General features: G+C 44.4%; 1 protein-coding gene across 1 annotated transcript in view; it reads right to left on the bottom strand.

Moving 5' to 3' along the window:
• Nucleotides 1–1,621: 1,621 nt before the first annotated feature.
• Nucleotides 1,622–27,860, bottom strand: part of chn2 (chimerin 2) — a 75,273-nt gene continuing 49,034 nt past the window's right edge. Inside the window, exons 3-10 of the mRNA XM_079503617.1 lie at nt 22,633–22,763; nt 22,140–22,442; nt 15,879–15,963; nt 6,183–6,356; nt 4,581–4,658; nt 3,900–4,037; nt 2,527–2,632; nt 1,622–1,796 (exon numbers count right to left, since the gene is read on the bottom strand). Of these exons, the coding sequence (XP_079359743.1) occupies nt 1,625–1,796; nt 2,527–2,632; nt 3,900–4,037; nt 4,581–4,658; nt 6,183–6,356; nt 15,879–15,963; nt 22,140–22,442; nt 22,633–22,763 (1,187 nt within the window). The 3' untranslated portion in view covers nt 1,622–1,624. The remainder of the gene's footprint in view (nt 1,797–2,526; nt 2,633–3,899; nt 4,038–4,580; nt 4,659–6,182; nt 6,357–15,878; nt 15,964–22,139; nt 22,443–22,632; nt 22,764–27,860) is intronic.

Genomic DNA, 27,860 nt, shown 5'->3' with positions numbered 1-27,860 from the left:
TCCATACATTTATTTTAAGTTATTTTGGATTGCATTTTTAACCATTATTTGACAAAGACAGAGTAGGTGAGTGACATGTAGCAAATGGTCCGGCCAGCCGGGAATCCAACCAGGGACTCACTGTCAGAGATTTAAGTCCATATGGTATACGCGTCCTAACCACTCATCTATCTGGTCTCGCCTAAAACGGTTTTTGATCCGGTGTTCTATTATTATTATTATTATTATTATTATTTACTTAATTCATTCGAATTGCCTGCCTACCACCACAGAGGTTGTGGGTTCAAATCCACTGTGGTGCATCCGGCTTTGTCGGGCGTCTACTCTACACGGATACAATTGGCCGGGCGGGGAGGGTGACATTAGTCAGTCAGTGCAGTGCATGTATTCCTACAGGCACCTGTCAGCAGGGTCAGGGAGTGTTGGGGCGGGAGGAGTCACCTGTCAGCAGGGTCAGGGAGTGTTGGGGCGGGGGGAGTAGGACAAACATATAAGACATCAAAAAGGTAGACGCCTCTTCCGGCTCTGTGTTATTGAGAGGGGGCAAAATGTTCCCGAGATTCCTTTTGCGAAGCGTGAGCGGAAGCTTGTCAACCTTCCACGAGCGTAAGTCCCGGAAAAGACACGCTGTGATGGGCCAGTAGTCAGTTGAGTGGCAGCGAGAGACACGGAGGAGTCGCACGAGTGACGTCACTTGGGCAGCGACGCAGCGTGCCTTCAGCACTCTTCCTGCACACTTCCGCCCCCTCTTGCACACATTATGGCTCCGACTAACTGCAGCGGCCAATGAGGCATCTATTGTTTTTAATATCTATGAGGACAAAGGCCACTACGTCCTCTCGGTGGGGGGGGGGGGGGATTCTCACTGGCAGGCGAGTCAGTAGGGTGCGACAGCGCTGACAACACAGAAATGTGTGTGTGTGGGGAGGAAATAATTGGCATAACGACTAAATTGAGCAGAAAAAGGTGGTACAAATGTATTGGCTACTCTAAAAAGAAAAAAGTAAATTGGCAAAAACAGCCAATATAAGTTCACGATGTGTCACGATGAGCTCGCACGTCAGCTATTTCCACTACTTTTGCGTGACAAGATTAAGTAAAAAATAGGGCATTAATTTATGAAAAAAGACGAAACTTCCTCCCGACAGTGACGATGTTCTTCCCAGAAGTAGATGTCACACAGCTATTTGTCATGTCTGTCACACATACCTGGTTAGTTAGTGGCAAATTCTAAATTCCAAGTTTTTAAATGAACAGCACTGGCAAGTACTGCAGTTATAAATATTAGAGCTGTCCCGTGACTATAGCATAAAACAAAAATAAAAACAAAAATGATGGTCTTGACCGTAGAGAGAGTGTGTAGAAAAACTCTGAATGTACAGTAACGACATGGGGAACTAAACGTCAACATTTAGCCAACTCCGACGACAAAACAGCTCATGCGAGAAAAACAGGCATTCAAGTTCCAACTTCAACCTCGAATGAATAGACACAACAACACTGACCACCTCTCGTCAGACTCAGGTGGTGCACGGTGGGCGTTTGGCTTCGATTTCCTCTCGTACTACAGAATAAATAACTGTCCTTGGCGTCCTCGTCTCGTCCTCGTCTCTCTCGTCCGTCCTCAGAACAAGACGTCCTCGTGCTCCACCAGGAGCTGCACCACCAGCTTCTGTTGACGCATGTCGTTGAGGGTGAGCAGCGCGTTCTGCTCCGGCGGCTGCATTAACGTCGGTCCGAACACAATGCCCAGGTTCTCCGAATTCATTAAATTGTCTTTTTCAAACATTGTCACCCTGACGGGGGGAGGGGTTGGGGGGGGGGATAAAAAGAAATACAAAATATATATTATTAATTATCCTAAGCCATACAAGGTGGGGAAAGAATTAAGCATTTTTGTTGTGACTATTATGACTATTATGCATCTTTTCAACACTACATCAGGCGATTTCACAAAATTAGACATAACAACTGAAAATCATTGCAACTGATTATTGAAAGTGATTATTAGAGTAAAAAAATACAAATCTACAAAATAATTGTGTTAACTTTTTTGCCAATGACTTCTCCCCATGAACTAATAATAATAATAATAATAATAACAATAATAATACAACTATTTGTATAGCACCTTTCATAACATGAAATGCAGCTCAAAGAGCTTTACAGAGCAATCGAGAGGAAAAGAAAAGCAAAGGCATAAAACAACATTAAAATATTAGCAGTGGAATAAGGCAATACAGTGAGGACATGAATACTACAACTCAACTCAACTAAAAGCAAGAGTGTAGAAGTAGGTCTTGAGCTGTGCTTTAAAAGTGTCTACAGAGGCTGCCTGTCGAAGGTATAGTGGGAGTTTGTTCTACGCCGTCGGCCCGTAGAAGCAAAAAGCTGCTTCGAGCTAGCCAGCAGTAGTGGAGGACCTGAGGGAGGGGGGCGGTTTGGGACATTATCTAGGCAGGCAGTCGTGTAGGTAGGAAGGTGCTTGACCATTTAGAGCCTTACAAACGGTCATTTTTCACTGACCTCTTGAGATGAGCCATGAGGTACCGTAGGGTCTCGTAGTGTGCCGGAGGCAGCTGCAGTAAACTGTCATGGATGGCCTCCAGTCTGGAGTCAGCGTTTGGATGTTCTACAAAGAAGAAGAAGACGCACCGTACAGGTCAGAGGTCACCTCCACTCAGTCCATCTCATCTAATCACATTTCATTTTGTTTCTGTGTACAATCTCCTGTTAACCCAATATAAGCTGTGAGACCAGGTTCTACAAAAATCTCTTCTAAATCCTGAAAGTTTTCTGAAAAACAGGAAAGGACCCCCAAAAGGACCCCCAAAATTATTTATTATTATTATTAATTCAAGAACCCCCCCCCCCCCCCCCCCCCCCCCCAAGAAGCAAAGATTTGAGTTATAAATATTTATGTCAAATTCTCATCATTTTTGAATAGCAAAAGTGACAAAATGACACAGATTTCCCGGCTTTAACAGGTTAACAACATAGCACGGCATTCTTCTTTTCGTTTTCTTATATAAGTTTTGTCTCATTAAAAATGAATAAAGTGAGTGAGAGGGCCGAAGCACAGGCTCCCCTCTCATCCAATAGGAAAGCTGAGAGGGGGGCACAGGCTCCCCTCTCATCCAATAGGAAAGCTGAGAGGGGGGGCACAGGCTCCCCTGTCATCCAATAGGAAAGCTGAGAGGGGGGCACAGTCTCCCCTGTCATCCAATTGGAAAGCTGAGAGGGGGGCACAGGCTCCCCTGTCATCCAATAGGAAAGCTGAGAGGGGGGCACAGTCTCCCCTGTCATCCAATAGGAAAGCTGAGAGGGGGGCACAGGCTCCCCTGTCATCCAATAGGAAAGCTGAGAGGGGGGCACAGGCGAGAAAGCTCCGATAGAGTTTAGTGCCAGGCCAGTAGAAACTCATGTGGATCCAGACAGAGACACTGCTACACCACTATAGAGCGTCGCAGTCCCGCCCCCTACCATGGACCAGGAAATGAATCCCAATGCATTTTTCCCATAGACATTTAAAAAAGTATTTATTTAAAGACGGTTACACCGCGGACAAAGCCAACTCGTGACAACTCATGACAACACAAACAATATTTTGGACCAAACAAATAATTACAAAGAAGAAAAACAACAAAAAAAGTGTTGTAACCTGCCGTTTTTTTCTTCTTTCTAATTATTTGTTCGGCCCCAAAAAATTATGTTTGTTGTCATGATTTGTCACGACTCGAGTTGGCTTTGTCCGCGGCGTAAACGTCTTTAAATAAATACTTTCTGAAATGTCTATGAGGAAAATGAACGGAGAATCATTTCCTGGTCCAGGGTAGGGGGCGGGACTGCGACGCTCTATAGGCACTAATAATAATGTTGCACAGCTGACGAGCTCTTACTTGCAGCTTGAATGAATTTGGAGTACAAGTCAAATGTAATGACTGGAATCGGCAGGTCTCTCAAGTAGAGCTTCAAAGCTCCGGCGATGATGTTGATGTCTGCGTAGGCATCGGCACTGATATCAGCCTTTTCACCTTCTGTTGAGAGAAAAACAACACTGATATCAGCCTTTTCACCTTCTGTTGAGAGAAAAACAACACTGATATCAGCCTTTTCACCTTCTGTTGATAGAAAGACAACACTGATATCAGCCTTTTCACCTTCTGTTGAGAGAAAAACAACACTGATATCAGCCTTTTCACCTTCTGTTGAGAGAAAAACAACAGAGCCGCAGTGTAATTTTAACCCATTTAGTCAAAACGTTCGCTCTGAAAGAATATATACCTATTCAAAGATTTGGGCCGCATTTTTACGATTTTTCAAAAATAGCAGACCTACAAGCTCATAGCGCGCCACTCGGTGGCGCGCTATGAGCTTGTAGATCTGCTATTTTTCAATAGCTAAAGTATAACAGAATGCTTGAAACACCAAAAGGGGTTCCCGCCCAAAATGGGTTAAGTGTATGTTGATTTACAAAAAGGACTATACGAAAAGAAAAGAATCAGGAAAGATCACACATTTTGTCCCCCGTTGTCAAGACATGGATACTGTAGCAAAGACAAGAAAAAGGTCACACACACCTCGATCGAACGCCAGCCTCACGTCCTCTATGTGCTCCGAGAATCCAGACACACGGTAGAGTCCTTCTGATTTCAGACCTACATGTGGGAAAAATTGGAAAGCTGTCTTTTTTCGTTGTTATTCCTCTCCTGACCCTATTTTGTGCAAACGGGCCTAATAAAAGGTTGAATGTTTCTCTAGAGACAAATCAATGAACAATAGTGGCTTTTGCGCTAAGTCTAACTCAATCAGGACACACACACATGCACATGCACGCAAAGATCTTTTCAACTTCACTAGTGGCAGAAGGAGATCTCTGTCACTACAATAGAGACTCCTACGGGATTGTCAGGATGCATATTCATCCCCTATGACCAACTATAGCGCTTTGCAGTCACTGGCTGATTACACATGAGTGTGGGGGAAATCGAGAATTGGCGACTAACGACTAAATTAGGAGGAAAAATGGGGAAAGATTGGGGTCAAAAAGCTATCAAGGTGCTCTAGAAATGCAGACCATTTGTCATGAAACTCACCGAGTACATTCATGCTTCCTGGAGCATGAACCCTACTGACTGCTGCTGATTGCTACTGGTTTGCTGACCCCATGACCTTTCCTCTAGCGCCCCCTTCAGTGAATACATAACACATGACCCTGTCCTTCCCAATTCTGCCCCTAATAATAATTGTACATTTTACGTTATGTTTTAAGTTGTAGTCGTCGTCGTCCCCCCCCCCCCACTGGACAGACGGGCGCGCGGCCGATAGGTGAAACCGGTTTTGCCGACTTGCTAATGGGGGGACCATTTAAAACAAAGGCGGCTTGCTGTGGTTGGTGTGATTTTGGGCACGTTGGCTACAACAGAAACGTGCATGCACATGGGTGAGGGGCTGCCAATGTCACGAAACGACCCGTTTTATAATTCTGGTTTGAAAACTCCACTATAATGCATTCCAATGGACACCTGGACGTGGAGCAAGCTCTCAATCACAGCTTGTATCTTTCAAGCGGTTTGACACGTATATACCATGATTCTTTTCCCGATTCTACGATATATGTGTGCATCATTTGAGAGCAGCCCGTGCACGGAATGGAGCGAAGCAAAATATTCTGTGATTTTTCCAAAGGTAGCTGAAAAATCGCTATAAACCCGGGCATGGAAGAAAGAAAAATAAATCACATTAAAGTCGAACGCTTACATTTCATGAGCGTTCATAAGTCAGGTTTCACCTAGACTGGAACACACCTATGCTTTCTATGGCATAGGCAGCTCCCGGCAGGATCCGCCGGGAGAAACTACACGCAGCTGCGCGACATGAGACTAATTAATTAGAGCGACAGAGAGAGAGAGGAGTGTGTGTGTGTGTACGTGTGTACGTCAATTTAACAAAGGTGCAGACGATCAGAAATCAGCAGAAAGTGAGCGACGTTTGCGCTACTGTATGCCGCATTGAAGTGGACTCGACCCCAGACTTTTTTTTCTCTCCCCGGAAATAAAAACGTCTGGGTTTTCCGAGGCTAGGTTTCAACCTGACAAAATTACAAACACTGTAGGGGGAAAAGGAAGCGGAGGGGGGGTTATGTTCTGAGTTAGGACGAGTTAGGACGAGTGGTACGTTACCTCTCAGCTCGATCTCTCGGACACACATGTCCACCACCATGGGCCGCGTGGTGTTGTGGGCCTTGACCAGCGTGGTGAGGTCACAGCTGAACACCTTCTTGATCCTGCGCAGGTCCGGCTGGCAGTCGCTGGGAACCAGCTTGGAGCACTGCTTGTGTACGTTCAGCCCACAGTCTGGGATACGAGAGCATGTGAGAGAGAGAGGGACAGAGGGGGTGGGGGGGGGGGGGGGGGGGGGGAAGAAGGACAATTACTTATCTGACATACTATATTTTTTAAATTGGAAAAAATTAAATACACATTGCGTGGCTCAATCTCCAAATTCAGTAAAGCATGGCAGCCTTTTCTATCTCATGTTGACCGCCTTACACTTGAACCCCCGATTGAACCTGAATAGCTGTTGCCAACCTGTCTTGTCTGGATGTTGTTTGTGACCATGAACTGCTTTGTATATTGACTATATTGACTATATTGAGGCTCCCTATCAAATCCAGAATCAATTTTAAAATCCTTTTAACAACGTATAAAGCACTACATGGCCTAGCCCCAGTTTATATCACCGACTTACTGGTGGCAAAACCAAATGTAAGACCTCTCAGGTCCTCTAACAAAGGCCTCCTGAATATCCCTGTGACAAAGCTGAAAACCAAGGGGGACATGCAGGGCCTTTGCAGTAGTTGCTCCCACACTGTGGAACGCCCTACCCTTTTTAATTAAAAATGCAGAGTCTGTCGAGGGTTTCAAAGTCTTGTTGAAAACTCACTTATTTAGGTTACATTTTATCTTGTGAACTTTTTTATTTTGACCATCTTTGTTGTCAACTTGTGTTTCTGCTCTTATTCTTTGTTGTGTTTGCTCCTTTGTGCCTTGTTTTAACTTGATTTTGTTTATATTGTTGTTTTTACTGTACAGCACTTTGTAACTTTGTTTTGAAAAGTGCTTTATAAATAAAATTTACTTACTATATTGGAGTGGGGTTTTTTTTTTTTATATATTCTTTTTATTTTGTTTTGTTTTGAATGTTCTTTGGTTGTCTTGATTTGGAATTTGTGTGTTGTCATGTGTGTTTAGGTTTTTTGTATTTGTTACTCTGTTTGTATTTCTCAATTTACTTCTATATTTGTAAAAAACAAAAAATGCATAAACAGAACATTAAAAAAACAAAAAAACAAAACAATAAAGAGACAATATGACATGAGTTACAAAAAAATAATAATAATAAAAAAAAGGACAATTACTTCATTCACTGCTGAATATATATATATATATACAGTATGTCTAATTGACCCGTTCTGTTGTCTGCCGAATACGCCATATCCCGTATTTGATCGCTTTATATCAACATAATGAAACGGTTACGCCAAAAACCAACTTTTAAGTCCTGTCCCGGGTTGCTAGGCAACGCCTTTGTCACCCCCAGCATCAGGACTGCGTGGGCGCGCATCCCATCGTAGGGTCCCATTAAACGTAGGACCTCCTGTGGCTGTTTATCTCGGAAATTACAAGCGTTGTCCTGTCCGTGGTTTTGACCAAACATCCGATGTCGATCAGCGACAGTTTCTGGCGAAAGATAAACATTGTGAGCTAATGCTACCATTAGCCGTTTTCTTCTTCTCTCAGTCTGGGAGGCCGGGAGACCGGATGCAAATTAGTATAGCAATCCAGCAGTTTCCGTTGGCAGAAGTTAACTACCTCCAATGGCCACTAGGTGGCAGTCAAAGAGGTTACTGTAGGAAGTGTGCAGTGAGAGATAAGCGTCAGACTCAATACAACGTCTAAAAAAATCTTCTAAATCCTGACAGTTTTCTGAAAAAGCTATGTTTCTATGTCAGTCGTTCTTCGATTTTTCAAAAATAGCAGACCTAGTCAACAATGCTGCTCATTCTAAGATAGCACCATTTTCTGTCTAGTCGCTCTGCTATCCCTGGCTATGTGGACAGTTCAGGAATGTGCCTACCAATGACATCATTGGTGGGGATCCCAAGCTAATGGCTAACTACGGCCTTTCTCCTCCTGGGAAGTTGGCATGCTGTAATTGAATCCACCTGTTGTTACACCAATTGTTTGAACCAATGATGTCATCAGTAAGACATCTTAACTATCCACAGTCCACGAGACACGTCAGCGCATGTAGACCGAAATGGAACAGTCCCACATAGTGAGCATTATAGGACCCAATCTGAGAACCCACCATCACAAGAAAAAGGAAAAACAGCGCCCTCTTTTCCTTGAATTTGAGTGATTGTCTTGAGAGACTAGTGAGCACCCAATAGAGCGTCGCAGTCCCGCCCCCTACCATGGCCCAGGAAATTATTCTCCGTTCATTTTCCTCATAGACATTTCAGAAAGTATTTATTTAAAGACGTTTACGCCGCGGACAAAGCCAACTCGAGTCGTGACAAATCATGACAACAAACACAATTTTTGAAGAAGAATTGTTTTTCTTCTTTGTAATTATTTGTTTGGTCCAAAATATTGTGTTTGTTGTCATGAGTTGTCACGACTGGAGTTGGCTTTGTCCGCGGCGTAACCGTCTTTAAATAAATACTTTTTGAAATGTCTATGGGAAAAATGCATTGGGATTCATTTCCTAGGCCATGGTAGGGGGCGGGACTGCGACGCTCTATATGGGGAAGATGTTGAAATCAAATCATGTGGATCTCAGGAGCAGGTGGAGTCTGTGTGTGTGTGGTAACATAATGACTCCAAATCTGGAGTCATGACGTTTCAGAGCCCCATTGACCTCCATTCTAAAAAATAAAATAAAAAAGCATTGTGGAAAAAGATCATTTGTGTATATAGGTAGTACTTATGTGGCCCATAGTGGTCAGTGAACCCAAGGAAATGGCCGTCCAGATGGCTTGCCTCTGAGGAGGTGGAGTAATAAAAGAAGGTGAAACGTTCCTCTGACAGCCGCGACAAAGGGCTCGACAGGGTCGGAGATGAACTGCCCCGTCAGACAACAGAGCAAGTGGTTCAGTCAGTGTAAGCTGCCATGTTCCCTCCAGTCAGTCAGTCAGTCAGTGCACTGTGTGCCAACAGAGGACAACAGGGGGGGTCTGAGTGTCACTATTGTAGCTGTAGTCATGGAGGGGGCGTTGGGCAGAGAGAATGAGAGAATGACTGCTTGTGGCACCATTGACAGAGACAAGAGGGAGACGCCTCAGGAATGTGTGTGTGTGCACGTGCGTGTGTGTGTGTGTGTGTGTGTGTGTGTGTGTGTGTCTCTGTCTGTCTGTCTGTCTGTCTGTCTGTCTGTCTGTCTGTCTGTCTGTCTGTCTGTCTGTCTGGAGGTGGCCACCCTTTTTTGATTGATTGACTTTATTAGTCACAATTTCACAAATGTAAAACAGCAACAGCAACCCATGTAGGTGCAGTCAGACAATAGCGCTAAAAAGATAACAGAAGAAAAAGTCCTATGGGGACTTCTTTCCATTGTGGTCCTATGTATTCAATTCATCAACATGGCATAAAAAAACAGCAACATAATAATCCAGGTGGATTGATTCTGTCTCACGATGGGAAACAGGACAGCCACACAGCCAAATCTGTAATGTTGACTGAACTTTAAAAAAATAAAAATCACACCCGTGTGAAGTGAGGAGGGGGCTCTTATCATCATACGTCATCATACATCCTCTCACTCAACCAATGGCACATCTCCCACCCAATCACGCCGGCCAATCACAATTTGCGCACCTTTGTCTTCAATGCTTGTGTTTGCACACTTTTGTCTTCAATGCTAGCGCCCCTCACAAACTAATTTAACACTCAGAGAGTTGAATGAACACCACGACGGAGGTGACTGTGCAAGTCTCATCCCTCGTCACACGGCCAGGCAGGCAGCGCCACATTAACGCTCCACCGCTGACTGACTGGGGACCTGATTCTGAGCTCCTGCTGCCAGAGAGAAAGAGGGATACTGTGTGTGTGTGTGTGTGTGTGTGTGTGTGTGTGTGTGTGTGTGTGTGTGTGTGTGTGTGTGTGTGTGTGTGTGTGTGTGTGTGTGTGTGTGTGTGAGTGTGTGTGTGTGTGCGTGTGTGTGTGTATGTGGAGATAAGGAGGAGTAGAGACCACAGAAAAGGAAAGCGGAAGAGAGAGGGAGAAATAGAGAGAGAAATAGAGAGAGAGAGACAGAGAGAGAGAAATAGAGAGAGAAATGGAGAAGAAATAGACAGAGAGAGAGAGAGAGAGAGAGAGAGAGAGAGAGAGAGAGAGAGAGAGAGAGAGAGAGAGAGAGAGAGAGAGAGAGAGAGAGAGAGAGAGAGAGAAATAGAGAGAGAGAGAAATGGAGGAGAAATGGACAGAGAGAGAGAGAAATAGAGAGAAATGGAGGAGAAATGGACAGAGAGAGAGAGAGAAATAGAGGAGAAATAGAGAGAGAGAAATAGAGGAGAAATAGACCGAGACCGAGAGAGAGCGAGTACAAAGAGCACTCTCCTGTTTTTCCCATGGCACATGGGGTGTCTGATGACACCAGTGTTTGCCCGAGGCTTATCAGCATGGCTAACGCCTGAACAACACACATCTCTGTCTGGGAAGAGGAAGCCAACCAATAAACACATCAACGTCAGGGCCCTGTGTCTGTACGTTAATGAGACAGGCCGGGGTCTTGTGACCTCCAGAGGAAACCCCACGCTGACCCTGTTTACAGCACAACATAGCAATCCAATCCATCTGACGCCGTTACTATCCTTAGACACACCGCTAACGCTTCCATAGGTTGCTGCAATTCGAAACTGGCCTCCGTAAAATCTGAATCCCCCCCAACGCCCCCCCCCCCCCCCCCCCCCCCCCCCCCCCCCCTTTCTCCCTCACTGTATATGTTTCTTTTCCCTTTTTACCTCCATTATGATGAATTCCTGTTCTGTTCTTTGTCTATATAGAAGTGTCTATTTGTACGTCTCTAAATGTTTTGATGAATTGAACATGGTGGACCCTCTTGTAAACAAGTGTAATGCTTAATTGGGTCGTCCACTCACAGTTAACAGCCTTTGTATTGAGTTTGTGCTTGAAATGTACTGTAATTCTGCAAACTGTTAATACATATTTCAATCAATCAATCAATCAATCAATCAATCAATCAATAGGTTAGCAGCACGCCTATAAATAATACCCTTACTGCAGTGGTTTTCAACCAGTGGTCCTGGGACCACCCAGTGGTCCTTGAGGGGGTTCCAGGTGGTCCCCCATGCATCTAAATGATGAAGAGTCGGTAACCAAATGGACCCCTTATTAGATCTTTAACTCCAGAGAGCGTAAAATGAAACCAAATGGACCCGTACGGGTCCATTTGGTTTCATTTTACGCTCTCAAGAGTTACATTATTGTTAAACACCTGCATTACTTCATTTACAAGAGGTCTAGACTATTAGAGAATGTCAAAAAATTGTTGTTTTGATCAACGTTTCCCCTTCTATCTCTCCTAATGGTACCAACATCAATACAGGCATGGAATTGTTGGACAAAATCTTATACGACGAAAACAAAATATTCTTTAGTTTTGGGTCTGAGAGGCTAAATGTCATCAAATGGTGGTCTGTGGCTCAAATGCTGAATAAAAGATGGGCCTTGATGTGAAAAGGGTTGAAAGCCACTGCCTTACTGGGTTTTAGGCTGGCGTACGGTAACGGTACGATGTCAATGCGTTCACGTCTTTATTTCTATACAGCATGGCTCTCTGCAAGAGGCCATAGCCGCCTCTATGACAGGGTCTGTGTGTCTCGTGTGTCCGGAGCGAATCTTGCAAACCGCTGGACTGATCGGCACCATACTTTGCAGGCATGCTGCCAGTATAGGCCACGGAAGTACCTAAAGAAATTTCCCCGCATTTCATGCTTTTTGAAATGTTCAAACAACTATAATTCAAACACGGTTATCAAAAGGTGCACAGCACACCGGTCTATGTGAGGTTCCAGCCAACAGGATAAACACTAATAAGAAAAATCACACCCGTGTGAACCGAGTGGTGCAAATTCCCCCCTCTCTCTCTCTCTCTCATTAGCAGGCAACAGTGCAATACTATCTCTCTGTCTCTGTTTCTGGCACAACAGCGCCCCTACTGGTACTCATGAGTCACACATGAGTCACACACAAACATAGGTTAACACGAGTCACAGGTCACAGACATTGCTGTTCCTTGGAGTGGTTGCACCACTCAAAAATGTATAGCCGCTGCACGCTCGTAGCTGTTAATGTCAAATGGTTTTATTGTGTACACCGAGACGAGACCAACGTTTCGGACAGACAAGCATGCCTTCTTCAGGGCACGAAACCTGAAGAAGGCAGCTTGTCTGTCATTTTGCCATTGGCAGCTACGAGTGTGCGGCTATACATACTTTTTCTTATAACTAAATAATTCAAGTCAGGCTGAAACCTCGCCTTCATTTTGGAGTCACGTCATAGACGCCTAGACATGTCATAGATGTTACCGGCTGGTCACATGAAGTCTGAGGTCCGCATTATAGCCACAACGTTTCCATGGCGATCCTTGAGATCCACATCATTTCCTAGACATGCTTAATTTTCACGGTGTTATATGGCTGCAGCACATACTGTACTACTGACTGTACTATCATAAAGCAGCTTGTCTGCTGATGGGCGCCCTCCTCCTTCAATTGAATATCCATTACACTGAATTCAGAAGGTCTTGAGTCAAGGTATGATTTAGTAATGCTTGAACCAGGCAGAAACCAACTTACGCAACTTACCCCATTTTGGGCGGGAACCACTTTTGGTGTTAGCATTATGTTATGCTTTAGCTATTGAAAAATAGCAGATCTACAAGCTCGTAGCGCGCCACTTGGTGGCGCCACTCGGTAGATCTGCTATTTTTGAAAAAGCGAAGAACGACTGACATAAAAACATAGCTTTTTCAGAAAACTGTCAGGATGTAGAAGACATTTTTAGAATCTGATCTCAGGTCAAAATGGGTTAAAATATAATCTGTGAATCAACGTAACAAACTACCGCAGGTGACATTTTTGACAACATATGATTATAGTGACAGCTATACACCCACAAAGTGTCAAAACTAGAGAGAGATTACAAACAAACCAAGTATTGTGTATGGATTGGGATAAATCACGTACAGGGCCCCGTTAAGTATGCGGGGCTGTTGACACAGTTTGGCGTTCCTCTGCCGAGCGCCCAGTTGAAAAGTGAAACGTGAGGCTAAAGACGTGCAGAAGTTTGTTTTTCTTTCATTTCGACGTTCACAGCAATGAGCTAAGCAGCGCTAAATAAACCACGGTATAGCCTCAAGTCTGGTCATGCAGCAAGTCTTTGTTTCGCTGGGTTTTCCCACAGAGGTGTCATTTTGGTTAAGTTCACAGCAACATCCGGACTGGTAAAGTAATCCTTGTGAGTGTAAAGAAATAAGTTAAATGGTGCATTTATATAGCGCCTTTATCCAAGGCGCTTTACGTAGAGTGTGCATAATTGTACATTCACCCATTCACACACACATTCACACACCGATGGCGGAGGAAACCATGCAAGGCACCAACCTGCTCATCCGGAGCAATTAGGGGTTCAGAGTCTTGCTCAAGGACACTTACTGTAGACAAGTGGTTCCCAAAGTGGGGTCTGGGGACCCCCAGGGGTCCTTGAGGGAGTTCCAGGGGGTACCCAGCTAAATGGTCCCTTATGGGTCTGTAACTCTGAGAGTGTACAAATGGAACCAAATGGATTTGTACACTCACAGAGTTACATTAACATTGATTTTACAATATAAATCGGGGGTCCCAGAGATAGAAATGACATTAAATTGGGGTCCTTGAAATTGAACGGGTTGAGAATCACTGCTAGAGCCGTCAAAATCTTCTCTTATGGGGGTCCCTGGCATATATTTTTCAAATGGGGGTCCGCGGGCTCATCAGTGTCAATTTGGGGGTCCTTGACATGAAAAAGTTTGGGAACCACTGACTTAGACACTAACTCTGGGGGAGCCCGGGTTCGAACCGGGAACATCCAGCCACTCTACCGCTGAGCCACCGTCGCCAGTTGAAGCTATTCCTATAGCAATCATTGCCATGGACTGTATGTTCAATAACGGGTCTCCCCATCTTATTTATTTATTTTGAACTTCTTTCATTTATCTTTAATAAATACAGAAAATATATTTTCATACGGGGATACTGATTTCGCCCAATCAGAAGAGAACTCATACAGGATATAGGAAGATAAACTGGAAGAGGTGAAATAAATACAAAAGCAGAAAAAAGTGGAACTGGAACACTATACAAAGAATCACACCCGTGTGAACTGAGTGGTGTAAGGTATTATATAGCCTGATCAGCTCTGACGTAATGGAATCAGCTCTGACGTAATGAAATCACACCCGGGTGAACTGGGTGACCGTAGCAACCATGCTCATTTTTTCTGCACAGACTAACAAAGCCAGTTGTAGGAGTGGTTTACACCACTCAAAAATAATAAGCTGATTAATGGGAACTCTCTCCTGATAGGAGGAAACTGGCAAGTGGAAACACACCTGAAAATCAATGTTCTGTTTACCAAAGAGCTGACTGAACAAACACTCAATAGCAAATACTCTATAGCAATGATTACTACCAGAATATAAACCTTTTGTTTTAACCAAAATATAACGTTTGACAGTCATATCCATAGTGTTAGTTTGACTCTTTTGTTAAATAACCCTGTGTTCTGGACAGTGACCGGGAGATGCCACAGACAAATGACAAACTGTCTGAATATTAATGGGGTGAATTATGCGTGACAATATTGTGAATTCCTAGCATGGCACAGAGTCGTGCTAGCTGGGTGTTGTAAGCAAAGGCAGACCGAGTAGGAAAGAGATTACCAGGACAAAGAAGTTAAACCTTTACTATGCAAGATGTGAGCTTGTGTATTAACTACAATAATGACACTTAAAGGTTGCAGCATACTTCTTGCTGAAGTCTGGCGAGGTCTTAAGAACAAAATGACATAAGTGCGGCGAAAACAAACAAACCAATTGAACCTTCTGGAAGATGCATCATCAGTTTTCACACCTTCAAGATTGTCTAACTGGGCCTAATATCACATGTGGAGATGCCAATGCGAGCATCGCGTGCGATTGGAGAGAAATACAAGCTTCTTTTGATTCTTTATATATTCATGTATTTCCGCAATCAGATTCAGGTGGCAAAATGACAATTCCAGCACTGTATGTATGCAGCTGGCAACATTCAGCACTCAAAGCAGAGCAACATCGAATATAAAATAGTTTAGAGAACTAACTTGTTCTGTTTTGGCAATCAATAAGGAGTGTACAGTACAGTAGCCTAGCCTAGGGAACCAATAGTTCCTGAGCCATGTGGCCCATAGGTCAGCAGCCTATCTCGTGTTTCCGTAGCGTGAGGCAGCTTTAGGTACAAGTACACCCCCTGGACATGACGCTAATGTAGTATGTCGCAGGGAATTACCCCCAATCCAAAGTCCTTGGTATGACTCCGTCGGTGATGGAACCCGGGCCCAACCACGGAATCTCAGGGCTTGTCAGACACACTCTAACCACAAGGCCCCACAAGGCTGCTGGTGGTTCTTTTGAAGTATGCTGCCAGCTTAACAGTTTAATAACTTCGATATCTAAGAGTGCAGCCACTGGGAAACGTAGCATGTGTATACAAATGAAACAAAGTTAACAGAACAATGGACGATATTCAGGGGTGGGTTTTTAATAAGATGTCTTACCTGAACAACGGACACCCTGGGCAATTAGGCCCCACATGAAGTTGGCACAATATTCACACCAGTGTGGCCCCCGGAATGTGTGTACCTATAGGAGAACAGACACACTAGTTATACACATTAAACAAACATTATGTCCAAATATTTCTTTTTTAAAACATTATTATCCCATTTTGACATTCTAAAAATGTCTTCTACATCCTGAGAGTTTTCTGAAAAAGCTATGTTTCTATGTCAGTCGTTCTTCGATTTTTCGAAAATAGCAGACCTACAAGCTCGTAGCGCGCCACTCGGTGGCGCGCTATGAGCTTGTAGATCTGCTATTTTTCAATAGCTAAAGCATAACATAATGCTAACATCAAAAGGGGTTCCCGCCCAAAATGGGTTAAATGTAAAAAAAGAACATGTTGAGTTTGTACATCAAATGAATCCTAAATTCATTAGGTTTTCTCAACTAGAAGATTTGAGGTTTAAAATAGACTTTAAAATTGGGTTATGTGCAGACAGGAGAGGCAGTGCTTTGGGTCAGACTAAATAACAGCAACACGCTCACTTTCTGCAGCGGCGGATTCGTTTGCACAGTTGCTAACAAATCAGTCGTTTTCATCCGTGTATTGTTTGTTAAAACATTAAAGTCTTATTTAAGGGTCTCCCTGTCTCTCCAGCTCTTTAGTAAAGAGTTCAGGATACCAGTTTTATCTATCTTTATATTTAAGTGGCAATTTTGCCTGCTCATTTTGTGTGTATAATGAATTGCATTTTTTATGGCGCTTTTCCAAGTGTCAAAGCGCTTTACAACGGTTCATTCATTCATACATTGGGAGGTGAAGCGGCAAACAGTCGACCCCAGCGTCCTCACTTCCCACATTCACACACCAATGGTGGCGAGCGCACACCGACCGACTCATTGGAGGCAATGTAGGGTTCAGTGTCTTGCCCAAGGACACTTCGACATGTGGACAGGAGGAGCCGGGATTCGAACCGCCGACCCAGGGATCATTGGACGACAGCCACCCACTACATATAGTGGACGACAGCCACAGCCACCCACTACATATATAACAAAACAATATAACTTACTTAAACCACCATTAAGTTTCATGGCAATCTACTCATTAGATTTTCATACATCCTTTATGCCATTGAAAATGTTAGTCTAAAAGCAGGAGCCATTCTCTGGGGAACATGAAGGTGCACATAAGATTCCATGTCACCCCAGTCTAGTCTCTCGAGACAGACTAAAGCGGGCACTTTTTTCCCTTTATCTTTTGACAATGGGTTCTCAGAATGCCCCAGACAGACAGCAGTTTTCAAGATAATGTTTTTTTGGGCCCAAAGCGGTGGGTGGATGGATGGACCGCCACTGGCAACTTCATTGTTGCGCAGAGACAGAGCTATAGCTGGTTCCAAAAACGTATCTACGACACTTTCTTCAATATGAGTGTTTTTCTAAATATTTAGAATCATAATTATTGTATTGTTCATTGGTACACCTGCAGTTGCTGTATGAAATCTTGATAAAAAATGTAATTACAAAATAGATACATAGTTGACCAGATTCCCAATTAGGGCTCCATACTGGGACCCCCTCCTGTTGTTCGATCCACACATGATATGAAGGCGCTGCAACGTGCTAGCTACCAACCACATTTGCTATTTCTGGGCCACAATAGGGAGGCTGCTATAGGGTTAAATTGTTAAAGAAGTAAATAAAGCCGTTGTTGTGCGAGTTCTTCTTCCTGGTTATGTAAGTGTTCATATCCGAGCAGACCGCTGAACAGGAGAGAGACGTTATGCAACATCGTTGTCTTCATTCTTCATCACCGACCCACTCAAACAGGAGACATGTGACACAGCATGACCAATTCATTACATTCAACCTATAGGCCTGAACAAACACCACCAAAAGAATGCAAATCTACCGCAACTCACACAGCAGCACTCCTGTGTGAGGAGGAGGTGGATTCACACACGGAGAGAAAGAAATGAACAGCTGATACAATATCACACGTACCGTATGGTAATTTCACTCACATAACCAGTGGTGGAAAGTAACTAAGTACTTTTACTTAAGTACTGTACTTAAGTACAATTTTGAGGTATTTGTACTTTACTTGAGTATTTCCAATTTCCAGTACTTGTACTTCTACTCCACTACATCTCAGAGCCAAAGTTTGTACTTTTACTTCACTACAGTTATTTGAAAACTTTAGTTACTAGTTAGTTTGGCGATTTTAATTTTTATTAGAAAACATACATTAACCACTTCAACCCTATACATTTTGGCCATTTGAAAATAGCCGATCTACAAGCTCACAATGTGTGAGCTTGTAGATCGGCTATTTTCAATAGACTTTGTACACATTTTGAACATGTGAAGTGGGACATTCTGCAATATGAGTACTTTTACTTTTAGTACTTTAAGTACATTTTGATGCCGATACTTTTGTACTTTTACTAAAGTACATTTTCAATTCCGCAGTGTTGGTACTTTTACTTAAGTAAAACAATTGAGTACTTTTTCCACCCACTGAACATCACTACTAATGTTTGCCAGAAACATTTCAACATGATTTATTTTGTCCAACATAGAGAAGCCCAAGTGTAAATGTACCGTAATAAATCACATCCAGTCATACATGTATGTATATATATATATATATATATACATATATATATACATTTGATCTCTCCGCATTGTGAAGGCTTTAAACCATTCAGGCCTGACGTCAAAAAAAAAAAAAAGTTTTCTAAATCATGACAATTTTCTGAAAGATTTGAGGCACATTTTAACGATTTTTCAAAAATAGCAGACCTACAAGTACTTGTAGATCTGCTATTTAAATTATAACATAATGTATGTAACCACCAAAAAGGGTTCCCGCTCAAAATGGTTTAACTATAGCAGTGATTCTAAAACCTTTTCATTTCAAGGACCCCGAGTTTGATATGCATTATTGGGCCAGTGGTTCCCAAACGTTTTCATCTCAAGGACCCCCAAATTGACACTAATTGACAATAATTGACACTAAATGTTGTGCCAGGGACCCCCATAAGAGAAGATTTTTACGGCTCTAGCAGTGATTTTTAACCCGTTTAATTTCAAGGACCCACAGTTTGACATGCAGTAGTCTACGGACCCCCATTTAATGGCATTTCTATCTCTGGGACCCCCAATTTATATTGTAAAATCAATGCTAATTTAACTCTGAGACCCGTTATGGTCCATTTGGTTTCATTTTAGAGTTAAAGATCTTATAAGGGTCCATTTGGGTACCAACTCTCCATCATTTAGCTAAGGGACCACCTGGTAATCCCCTCAAGGACGACCGGTGGTCCCCGGACCACAGGTTGAAAACCCACTGGCCTAGCTCCAGGTTGAGGGAGTGTGATATAATCAGGCTACTCTGTGTGGACACACTGATGACAACGTCAGCAGAGGAGAATCACAGATTAGTGTCGGCCGCTCACAGACGGTACAGCAGATGAACCCCCGCGGACTGAAGTAGTGCGTTCACACACACGCGCACACACACACACGCACACGCACACACACACACCCACCCACACACACACACACACACCCCCAGCGGACTGAAGGAGTGCGTTCGTATGCACCCGGCAGATTAAGAGCTTTACAGTAACATGTCTGGCATCTGTTGCTGGGCTGTTGGACAGGTTGCCAACATCTTCACAACACGCAGGGTCTGCCATGCGCATATAACAGATGCGAACACGCACACGCGCACACAAACACAAAAGCACACAACATACAGGGAGGAAATTGATAAAGGACACACACATTCATACAAAAAGACACACGTGTCGTGCATGCGCGCACACACACACGTACACGTAAGACACAGATACGCCAGCATGTGGTGTCCACAGTCACACACATGGAGGAACGAATAGAGGGAGCACACACACACACACGCACACACACACACACGCACACGCACACGCACACGCACACACACACGCACACGCACGCACACACAGCACCTCGGGGGTAATTGACACGTCGGTTAGGTTTTAGTGGGCTGATGTATAAAGGAGATAAAGGTCCAGACAGGTGGTGAATGAATGAATGTCTCTTTTCTAAAGGTGCAGCAGACGTACAGTAGAGTACAGCAGAGTACAGACGTGCTGCTGGGGGGTCATCCTGAACTGCAGGTTGACTGTAACCTAAGCCACAATGAGAACAATGTGCAGATTCCCCACAGGCAATCCAGCTCTGGGTTTCAAGCTCTCTTTGAACACTTTTCTGCCCTTTTCCTTTCTTGTTTAAAGATTATATAGGGCTCCATTTTCGTCACCGCTAAAACCCCTTATCCCTAAACTTCTTTGCCTTATTTCACTATTTTGAAAAACATTTTTGAATAGTTCAACTAGCCAATCTACATTGACACGTTGTGAGCTTGTAGACTGGCCATTTTAACTATTCAAAAATGTTTTGCCAAAAAATTGTAAAAAAAAAAAAAAAAAAGCAAAGAAGTTTAGGGATAAGGGTTTTAGCGGTGACGAAAATGGAGCCCATATGTTTTTGGCACTTTATGATTTATTAACCACTTAGACCTATGCAGTATACTTCGCCGAATAGTGAAAATACCGGTTTGCTGCTATTTGAAAACCGTTGAAAAGATATTTACAGAATATTATGATAAATAGGGAAGACAGGTTGAAAGTATTTCAGTGTAGAGACAGACAACACACCCAGGGCAGTAGAAAGAGAGAGAGAGAGGAGAGACATGCAAGAGCACACAACAACAACAACAGGAGTCAGAATCGAACTTGCAGGTCTTCAGGGACTCACACAATGAGCATATGGTCAGTGAGTGCACTAACAACTAACTGACCCGGCCTGTCTCTCCTTGTGTGTCGCTTGAATAACATGACACGCAGTAACCGAGCTCGGCTTTACAACAGCGCTACAGTTAAACACGCGCCGGGCAATCGATCGTAAACTCTTTTACGAACGGCACGACGTCCACCGCACTTATACAAACTGAACAGCGTTCAGACGGACGGACCGTGGGGGTGCTGATACTGGCGAGTGCTTGGAAATCAATGACAATCAATGCGGCGCTGGCTGCCGTTAATGGCTGAAGGTATAGTGTACCCATTAGACGTGCTTGTTTGCCCTTGCGCCTGACAGCTGCGCGCGTTCTCATGACTGCAGACACACACACACACACACACACACACACACACACACACACACACACACACACACACACACACACACACACACACACACACACACACACACACACACACACACACACACACACACACACACACACACACACTGTGCTGCCCCATTTACACTGGCAGCCAAATCCAGCCTCAATCAGATCCGTGCCACGTTCAGTTTGGAATCCGATTTGTTTTAAATAAGTTTAAACACAAACAAGTCACATCATGGAATCCGTTTTTTTTTTTTTTTTTTAATTGGATTTCAGGAGATCCGTCTCAGTCTGAATGCAGTAACCTGATCTAAATTCCATAGATTCCATGTGACTTGTTTGTGTTTAGACTTATTTTTAAAACGAATTGGATTCCAGTCTGGATGTATGTACATACTGTACATACAGACAGTATGCCTTGTCTACTTATAGCACATATACACGTCCAATACTGCCTCCACCGTTTGCTCGCACTTGGTCTGACCCTACATTCCTTGTTCCCGTTTGTGTTTATATTACACTTGTTCATGTTACATACTTTTTGATACTTTTTACTTTTACAATTTGTACCGCAAAATGTACCGCTGTATATTTCATTCCCTTTAAACCAATTAGTCTGGGAGCAAATGCACCGAGTTATAACACACCTTCCTCAGAGACAACAAACAGATTCTGTTTGTGATAATCACACACTTGGACAACAAACAGATTTTTGCTATGGATAACCATGAGAGAAAATGAGAGAAATGTGTTCAAAAGGAACCTTTTGCTGAGAGAAAGAGAGAGAGAGGCAGAGAGAGAGAGATGGGGGGGGACGGGGGACGGGACGGGACTTCAAAAGAAGGCTTGAACACAGAATCTTCAGAAGAGGACTGCCTCTGAACCCTCCCCTCCCCCACCCCACCTCCCCACCACATCCTCATGCGTGAAACAGAAGCTCTCTCTCCACACACACACACACACACACACACACACACACACACACACACACACACACACACACACACACACACACACACACACACACACACACACACACACACACACACACACACACACACGGTAGTCAACTCACCTTGAAGTTGTGGATCTTCTCGTAGGTGCACTGCTTCTCCGGGCTGTCCCTCACGGCGGCGCTCCGGCGGACCGGCGGCGAGGACGAGATCTGCGGACAGGAGGAGGCCAACAGTTTAACGGGCTTCCAGAGCAGCGTTCCCTTGCAGCCCAGCCGGATCCCCAGCGCCAGGGCCAGCAGCTCCTGGCGCTTGCGATCCGCCGGCCTCTTTGTGGCCGTCCGGTGGGTCATCAGCTCCGCCGGCGTTCCTCCTCCTCCTCGGCCCTCCTCTGCCTCCATGGCCGGGTTCGGTTCTTCGTCTCCCTTTACGCGTGTGGGGCTCTATCCGGCCCCTTTAGGTGGGGGGTGGGGGGTGGTTGGGGAGGAGGAGACTGACTGAAGCGAGTGCCGAGTGGGGCAAAGACGGTGCCAGGGCCAACGTGCCCCTGTGCTGTGCAGAGAGAGAGAGAAACGGCAGCTGCACTCCGCTCCCCCGCGACCCTGCAGGGCTAACTGACGACAGGCAGGACGGAGGCGGCTCTGCATCTGATCTGATTCCAGCAAAGCAAGCAACAGGAGGAAAGAGGGAGGAGGAGGGGGAGGGGAGGAGGAGGGGGGCAGGGAGGTGGAGCACGAGTGGGAAGCCTGGGGGCAGGAGGAGTGTGTCTCGCACAAAGGCCCTCATTCACACGCGCACACACACACACACACACACACACACACACACACACACACACACACACACACACACACACACACACACACACACACACACACACACACACACACACACACACACACACACACACACACACACACACACACACACACACACACACACACACACACAGAAGAGAGAGAGAGAGAGAGAGAGAGTGTAAAGGGTCCCTGGGGGAGGAGGTGGGCGGGGGTGTTATATTATGCGGGAGGTGGTCCGCTGTCAGGATCGTTCCACACGGCTCAGCAGCTCTCCAAAGCGGGATCAACGGTCCGACAAGCCCTCTCTCTAAAGCGGCCGCCACTAAAGCGCACACGCCCATTAGCACGCTGCCTTCCGGACAAAAACTACCCACTTCACTTAGCAGCCCCGGAGATAATACCTTGTTGTGTCCGCCGTCTGTCTGGGTCTATACCTCTCTAACCCCCCTGTTTACAGTCCAGAAGACATACAGTTACATACACCAGTGGTTTTCAACCCTTTTCATATCAAGGTACATTATTTATTCTGCATTTTGTTGAGCCACGGACCACCATGACATTTTAGCCTTGCAGATGCAGAGACCCCAAACTACAGAATATTTTGTTATCGTCGGATAAGATATGGTCCACATTCCTATGCTGTGTTAATGTTGGTAGCATTAGAAGAGATAAAAGAGACACACGTTGATCAAAATAACAATTCTACATGCTCTAATTGTGTAGACTTCTTTGTAAAAACGTAACTTTTAGTAATGCAGATGTTTAACAATATTTTAACTCTTGAGAGTGTAAAATGGGAGCATTTCACGGGAGCGTGAGAGCATTTTACTCTCTCAAGAGTTAAAGATCTATAAAGGTCCATTTGGTTACCAACTCTCCATCATTTAGCTGCATGGGACCACCACCCTGTGTTCTCTCGAAATCTGTTGAACAGCACCTGATAACTGCCTGTAGTCTCACCATGGCTGGAAACCATTGTTGTACCGATCCATTCACTGCGCTATCGATGGTGGGCAACATTGACGATGGCGAGGGCCACTATACTTCCACACTCACTCCAGAGCAGTGTTGTTCAAGTTACTTTTAAAAAGTAAAGAGTTATAGTTATAGTTACTTATCTAAAAATGTAACTTTTTTTAGATAAGTTACTTTACTTTACTTTACTTTATGAAAGTAACTTGAAAAGTTACTTTACTTTACTTTAAAAAATAAATTTAAAAAAAATAGCCGATCTACAAGCTCAAAACGTGTCGCGCTGTGCCACGTTTTGAGCTTGTAGATCAGCTATTTTCGCTCCGAATAAACCTAAAGACCGGAGCCGCCTCCTCCTCCTTCAGGCCTGTCTGTTGCTCACATCTTCAGTGAAGATGATGAGCTCTCTACTTGAGTCTTATCTGCTGCTGATAGAACTCCCCAATCGATCTCTCCACAACGCTACAGGCTCAAACACAGTGATTGCACATTGTTCCCACTTCACTTCCTGCCAGTCAGGCTTTTAGTCAGACTGCAGGAGAATCCAATTTGTTTCTCAAACACTGTATGATCTTTAGTATACTGACTGTACACACTGGTAATTTGCAAGTGATTCGCATTTCGGTCTGTGCAGACATTCAGGCATTCGTCAACCTATCTAATAATCTAGCACTAACAATATAACGCAGGACGTAATAATCTCAAGGGGGGGGGGGGGATTATTTGTCAATGGGACCCGGCAACTACTGGCGATAGAGGAGATAGCAGGCGAACAGGCGATGGTCGAAAAGTGGGCGGAGGAACATCGGTCGAAAAGATAAAAAAATAGAAAAAGTGCCCTTCTGGGCACAGGTCTCCACCAGGAGGATAGGACTGTGTGAGATGTTTGGCAAAATGTTTAGGATTAATATAAACATGTTTTTGAGGCATTTTGTTCCAAAAATGTGTTTTGCAAAAATCTACCTGTTGGTGGCGCTATAACAGGCCAATGTGAAAAGGGTGGGATATATTCCTCAGCCTAGTAAGAAAATGTGTGAAATATTAACGTAAATTGCATGCTGCGTTCATGATTTGAGGCTTTTGTTCAAAACGGGGCAATCTTGCAAACTTTGAAAGCTAATTATAGCCAATTAGGATGGAATATGAAATATCGGACAGATCCGACTTGAGCACATGACCATAGAGATAGTGTGTAACGATTTGTGAGATTTTTGGACAGAATCTGGAGGAGTAATATCAAAAAATGTGTTTTACAAAAGTCGGCCTCCTGGTGGCGCTATAAAAGGCAGATGCGGAAAATGCAGGTCAACGGTTTGTCCTTGGCCTCTAGGGAGTGTGCATGCAACGTTTCACGCAGATCGGTGCAGTTTTAGGTAAAAAATGTGAGAAGCTGCCTCATGGTGGCGCTATAACAGGCCGTTCTGGAAAATGTGGGGCAGAGGTTCATCGTTGGCATCCAGGGAGTGTGTGTGCAAAGTTTGGCATCGACCGGGTTAACGGTGCCGGAGATTAGCTGGTAACAGACGGACGGAAGGACGGACACACACACGGACACACACACACACACACACACACGGACGGAGTGCAAAACATACTCTCTCCCCATGCCTTCGGCCTGGTGGAGACAATAATTAATCTTTTGTGCGATAGCCAATGAAATTAAAGTGGCGCTCGCCGTTGGTCTCCCGCTGTTAAAACGTACTGTTAGTGGTTAAATGGTGTCTTGCTCATGGACACCTCGTTGAACCTGCGGGACCTTCTGTTTCTTTCCCCAGACCGCCTCTGTCTGTACCATTCAGCTATATGGCTACCCTATTGGTTGCTGTGGTGACCACATAATGACACAGGCATGAGTATTGCTAACAGTTTAACTTTATACTCTACCTATTTCATACCGTAGTATGACGAAGTCTAAATCAGGCTTCAGCGTCCGAGTGTCCAGGCCGAGACACCGAGAGATCTTTATCTTCTTATCTCTATATTCTAACTTTTTGCTGTTTTTTTCTGCTGCTTTTGAATTTGAACCCTGATAAGTAACAGTTTTGGACATGAGGTTTCCTCCACCCGACAAACGATTGGCATAATTAAACCACCTAGGACCGTGGCTCAAACTCGATTTGATTTACACTGATACAAACTTGATAAAAAAACAATCGCGGGTTCGACTCCCGATCCCGACGGCCTTTACTGCATGTCATCCACCCATCTCTCTCCCCATTTCCTGTCAGCCTACTGTCTGTCCCTCCATAAAAAAATAAAATAAAGGCGAAAGCCACAAAAAAAAAAAATCAGATTTGGGGGCTGCCAGCCTGAAGATAGCCTTTAGCTCTCAGATCACCAGCACCAATCCCTATCCAAATATACTGGGATTGGGAGGGATTACAACAATAAAACCTACTGGCTACTGTAATCCTGCAGTGCACGATGAAGAACACAATCCTGCAGCCATGATTTGTGCCACTGCCAACATTACTGTGTCTTTACACTGCGTTCATCCCCATCAATAGAACGGCTTCTGCAACGACCTACAGTGTACAGTAGCAGCCGACCTTTTACTCTTGGATAATCAACAAACTCAGAACCCGATTGATGACAGGACAAAAAATACACAGCAGTACACTTGAATAAATGTAGCGTCACATTGCGAGTAAAATACCAAATATTGGATTCCGCGCTCATAACCTTTTCTAAAAATGACCCCTGCTTGAACGAGAAGCGAAGAAGAATGAAGAATTAGAAGAAGAAGAAGAAGAAGAAGAAGAAGAAGAAGAAGTAGAAGAAGAAGAAGGAGAAGAAGAAGAAGAAGAAGAAGAAGAGAGAATGTGCGAGAGAATAAGTCAGTAAAAAAGACAGAGGGTATTGTGTGACATAATGGAAAGGGTCAGCGAGGGAATAAGAGTAGGACTTGTGATGATGAAGGAAGGAATGGAAACGACCAGAGAGTGGGATGGAATGGAATTCTAGGGGAGAGAGAGCAGAAAGAAAGACTCGAAAGGGCGACTGCAAAGCTGAGATAATTTTTTTTTAAACTAAGAGGATTGTGAGCTTGCGGTCCTCATAGACACAGAAGCCATACTTAAAAATAAATTGCTTTTGGGGCGCCAATGTACCCCGTGTTTCACAGCAGGCAGCCATGCGTTGACAGTCTGAGACTCTGTGACTGTATGAGAAGCCACTAGTGGGCTGGGAGAGAGAGACAGAGGACCAGGCAGCGTAGGTATGGGACAGAACAGGTCAGGAGAGGACATTTATCATCAGGGTTCGCCATCTATTGCTAGGACACAATGAGCAATGTACAGCCTCAATGTACCATCAACAATGTACAGCCACAAATGTACACTACAGCCACAATGTACCTACTTCCACAATGTATTGTACAGCCTCAATGTACTGCCATAATGTACAACCAACAATGTATAGCCACAATGTATTGTACAGGCTCAATGTACTGCCATAATGTACAACCAACAATGTACCGTCACATTGTACTGCCTCAATGTGGGGCAGTGGCTCAGGGGTAGAGAGTGACCGTTAGAACGGCTGGAAGGGAACCGCAAGGTTCCCAGTTTGATTCCGCGGGCTCCCCCAGGAGTTAGTGTCGAAGAAAGAGTCCTTGAGCATGACTCTGAACCCCCAATTTGTCCCGATGTGCAGGTTGGTGCCTTGCATGGTTTCCGCCACCATCGGTGTATGAATGTGTGTGTGAATAGGTGAATGTAATGCACAATCTATGTAAAGTGCCTTGGATAAAGGCGCTATATAAATGCACCATTTACCATTAGTTAGTGTCGAAGAACTTGAGCAAGACTCTGAACCCCCAATTTGTCCTGATGTGCAAGTTGGTGCCTTGCATGCTTTTCCTCCGCCCGTCGGTGTATGAATGTGTGTGTGTGTGTGTGTGTGTGTGTGTGTGTGTGTGTGTGTGTGTGTGTGTGTGTGTGTGTGTGTGTGTGTGTGTGTGTGTGTGTGTGTGTGAATGGGTGAATGTAATGCACAATCTTATGTAAAGCGCTTTGGAGTAAAGCGCTGTATAAATGCACCATTTACCACAATGTATACCAGCCACAATGT

Source organism: Electrona antarctica (assembly GCF_951216825.1).
Source record: "Electrona antarctica genome assembly, chromosome: 6".
Classification (NCBI taxonomy): domain Eukaryota; kingdom Metazoa; phylum Chordata; class Actinopteri; order Myctophiformes; family Myctophidae; genus Electrona; species Electrona antarctica.
This window is presented reverse-complemented; position numbering and strand designations above follow the sequence as displayed.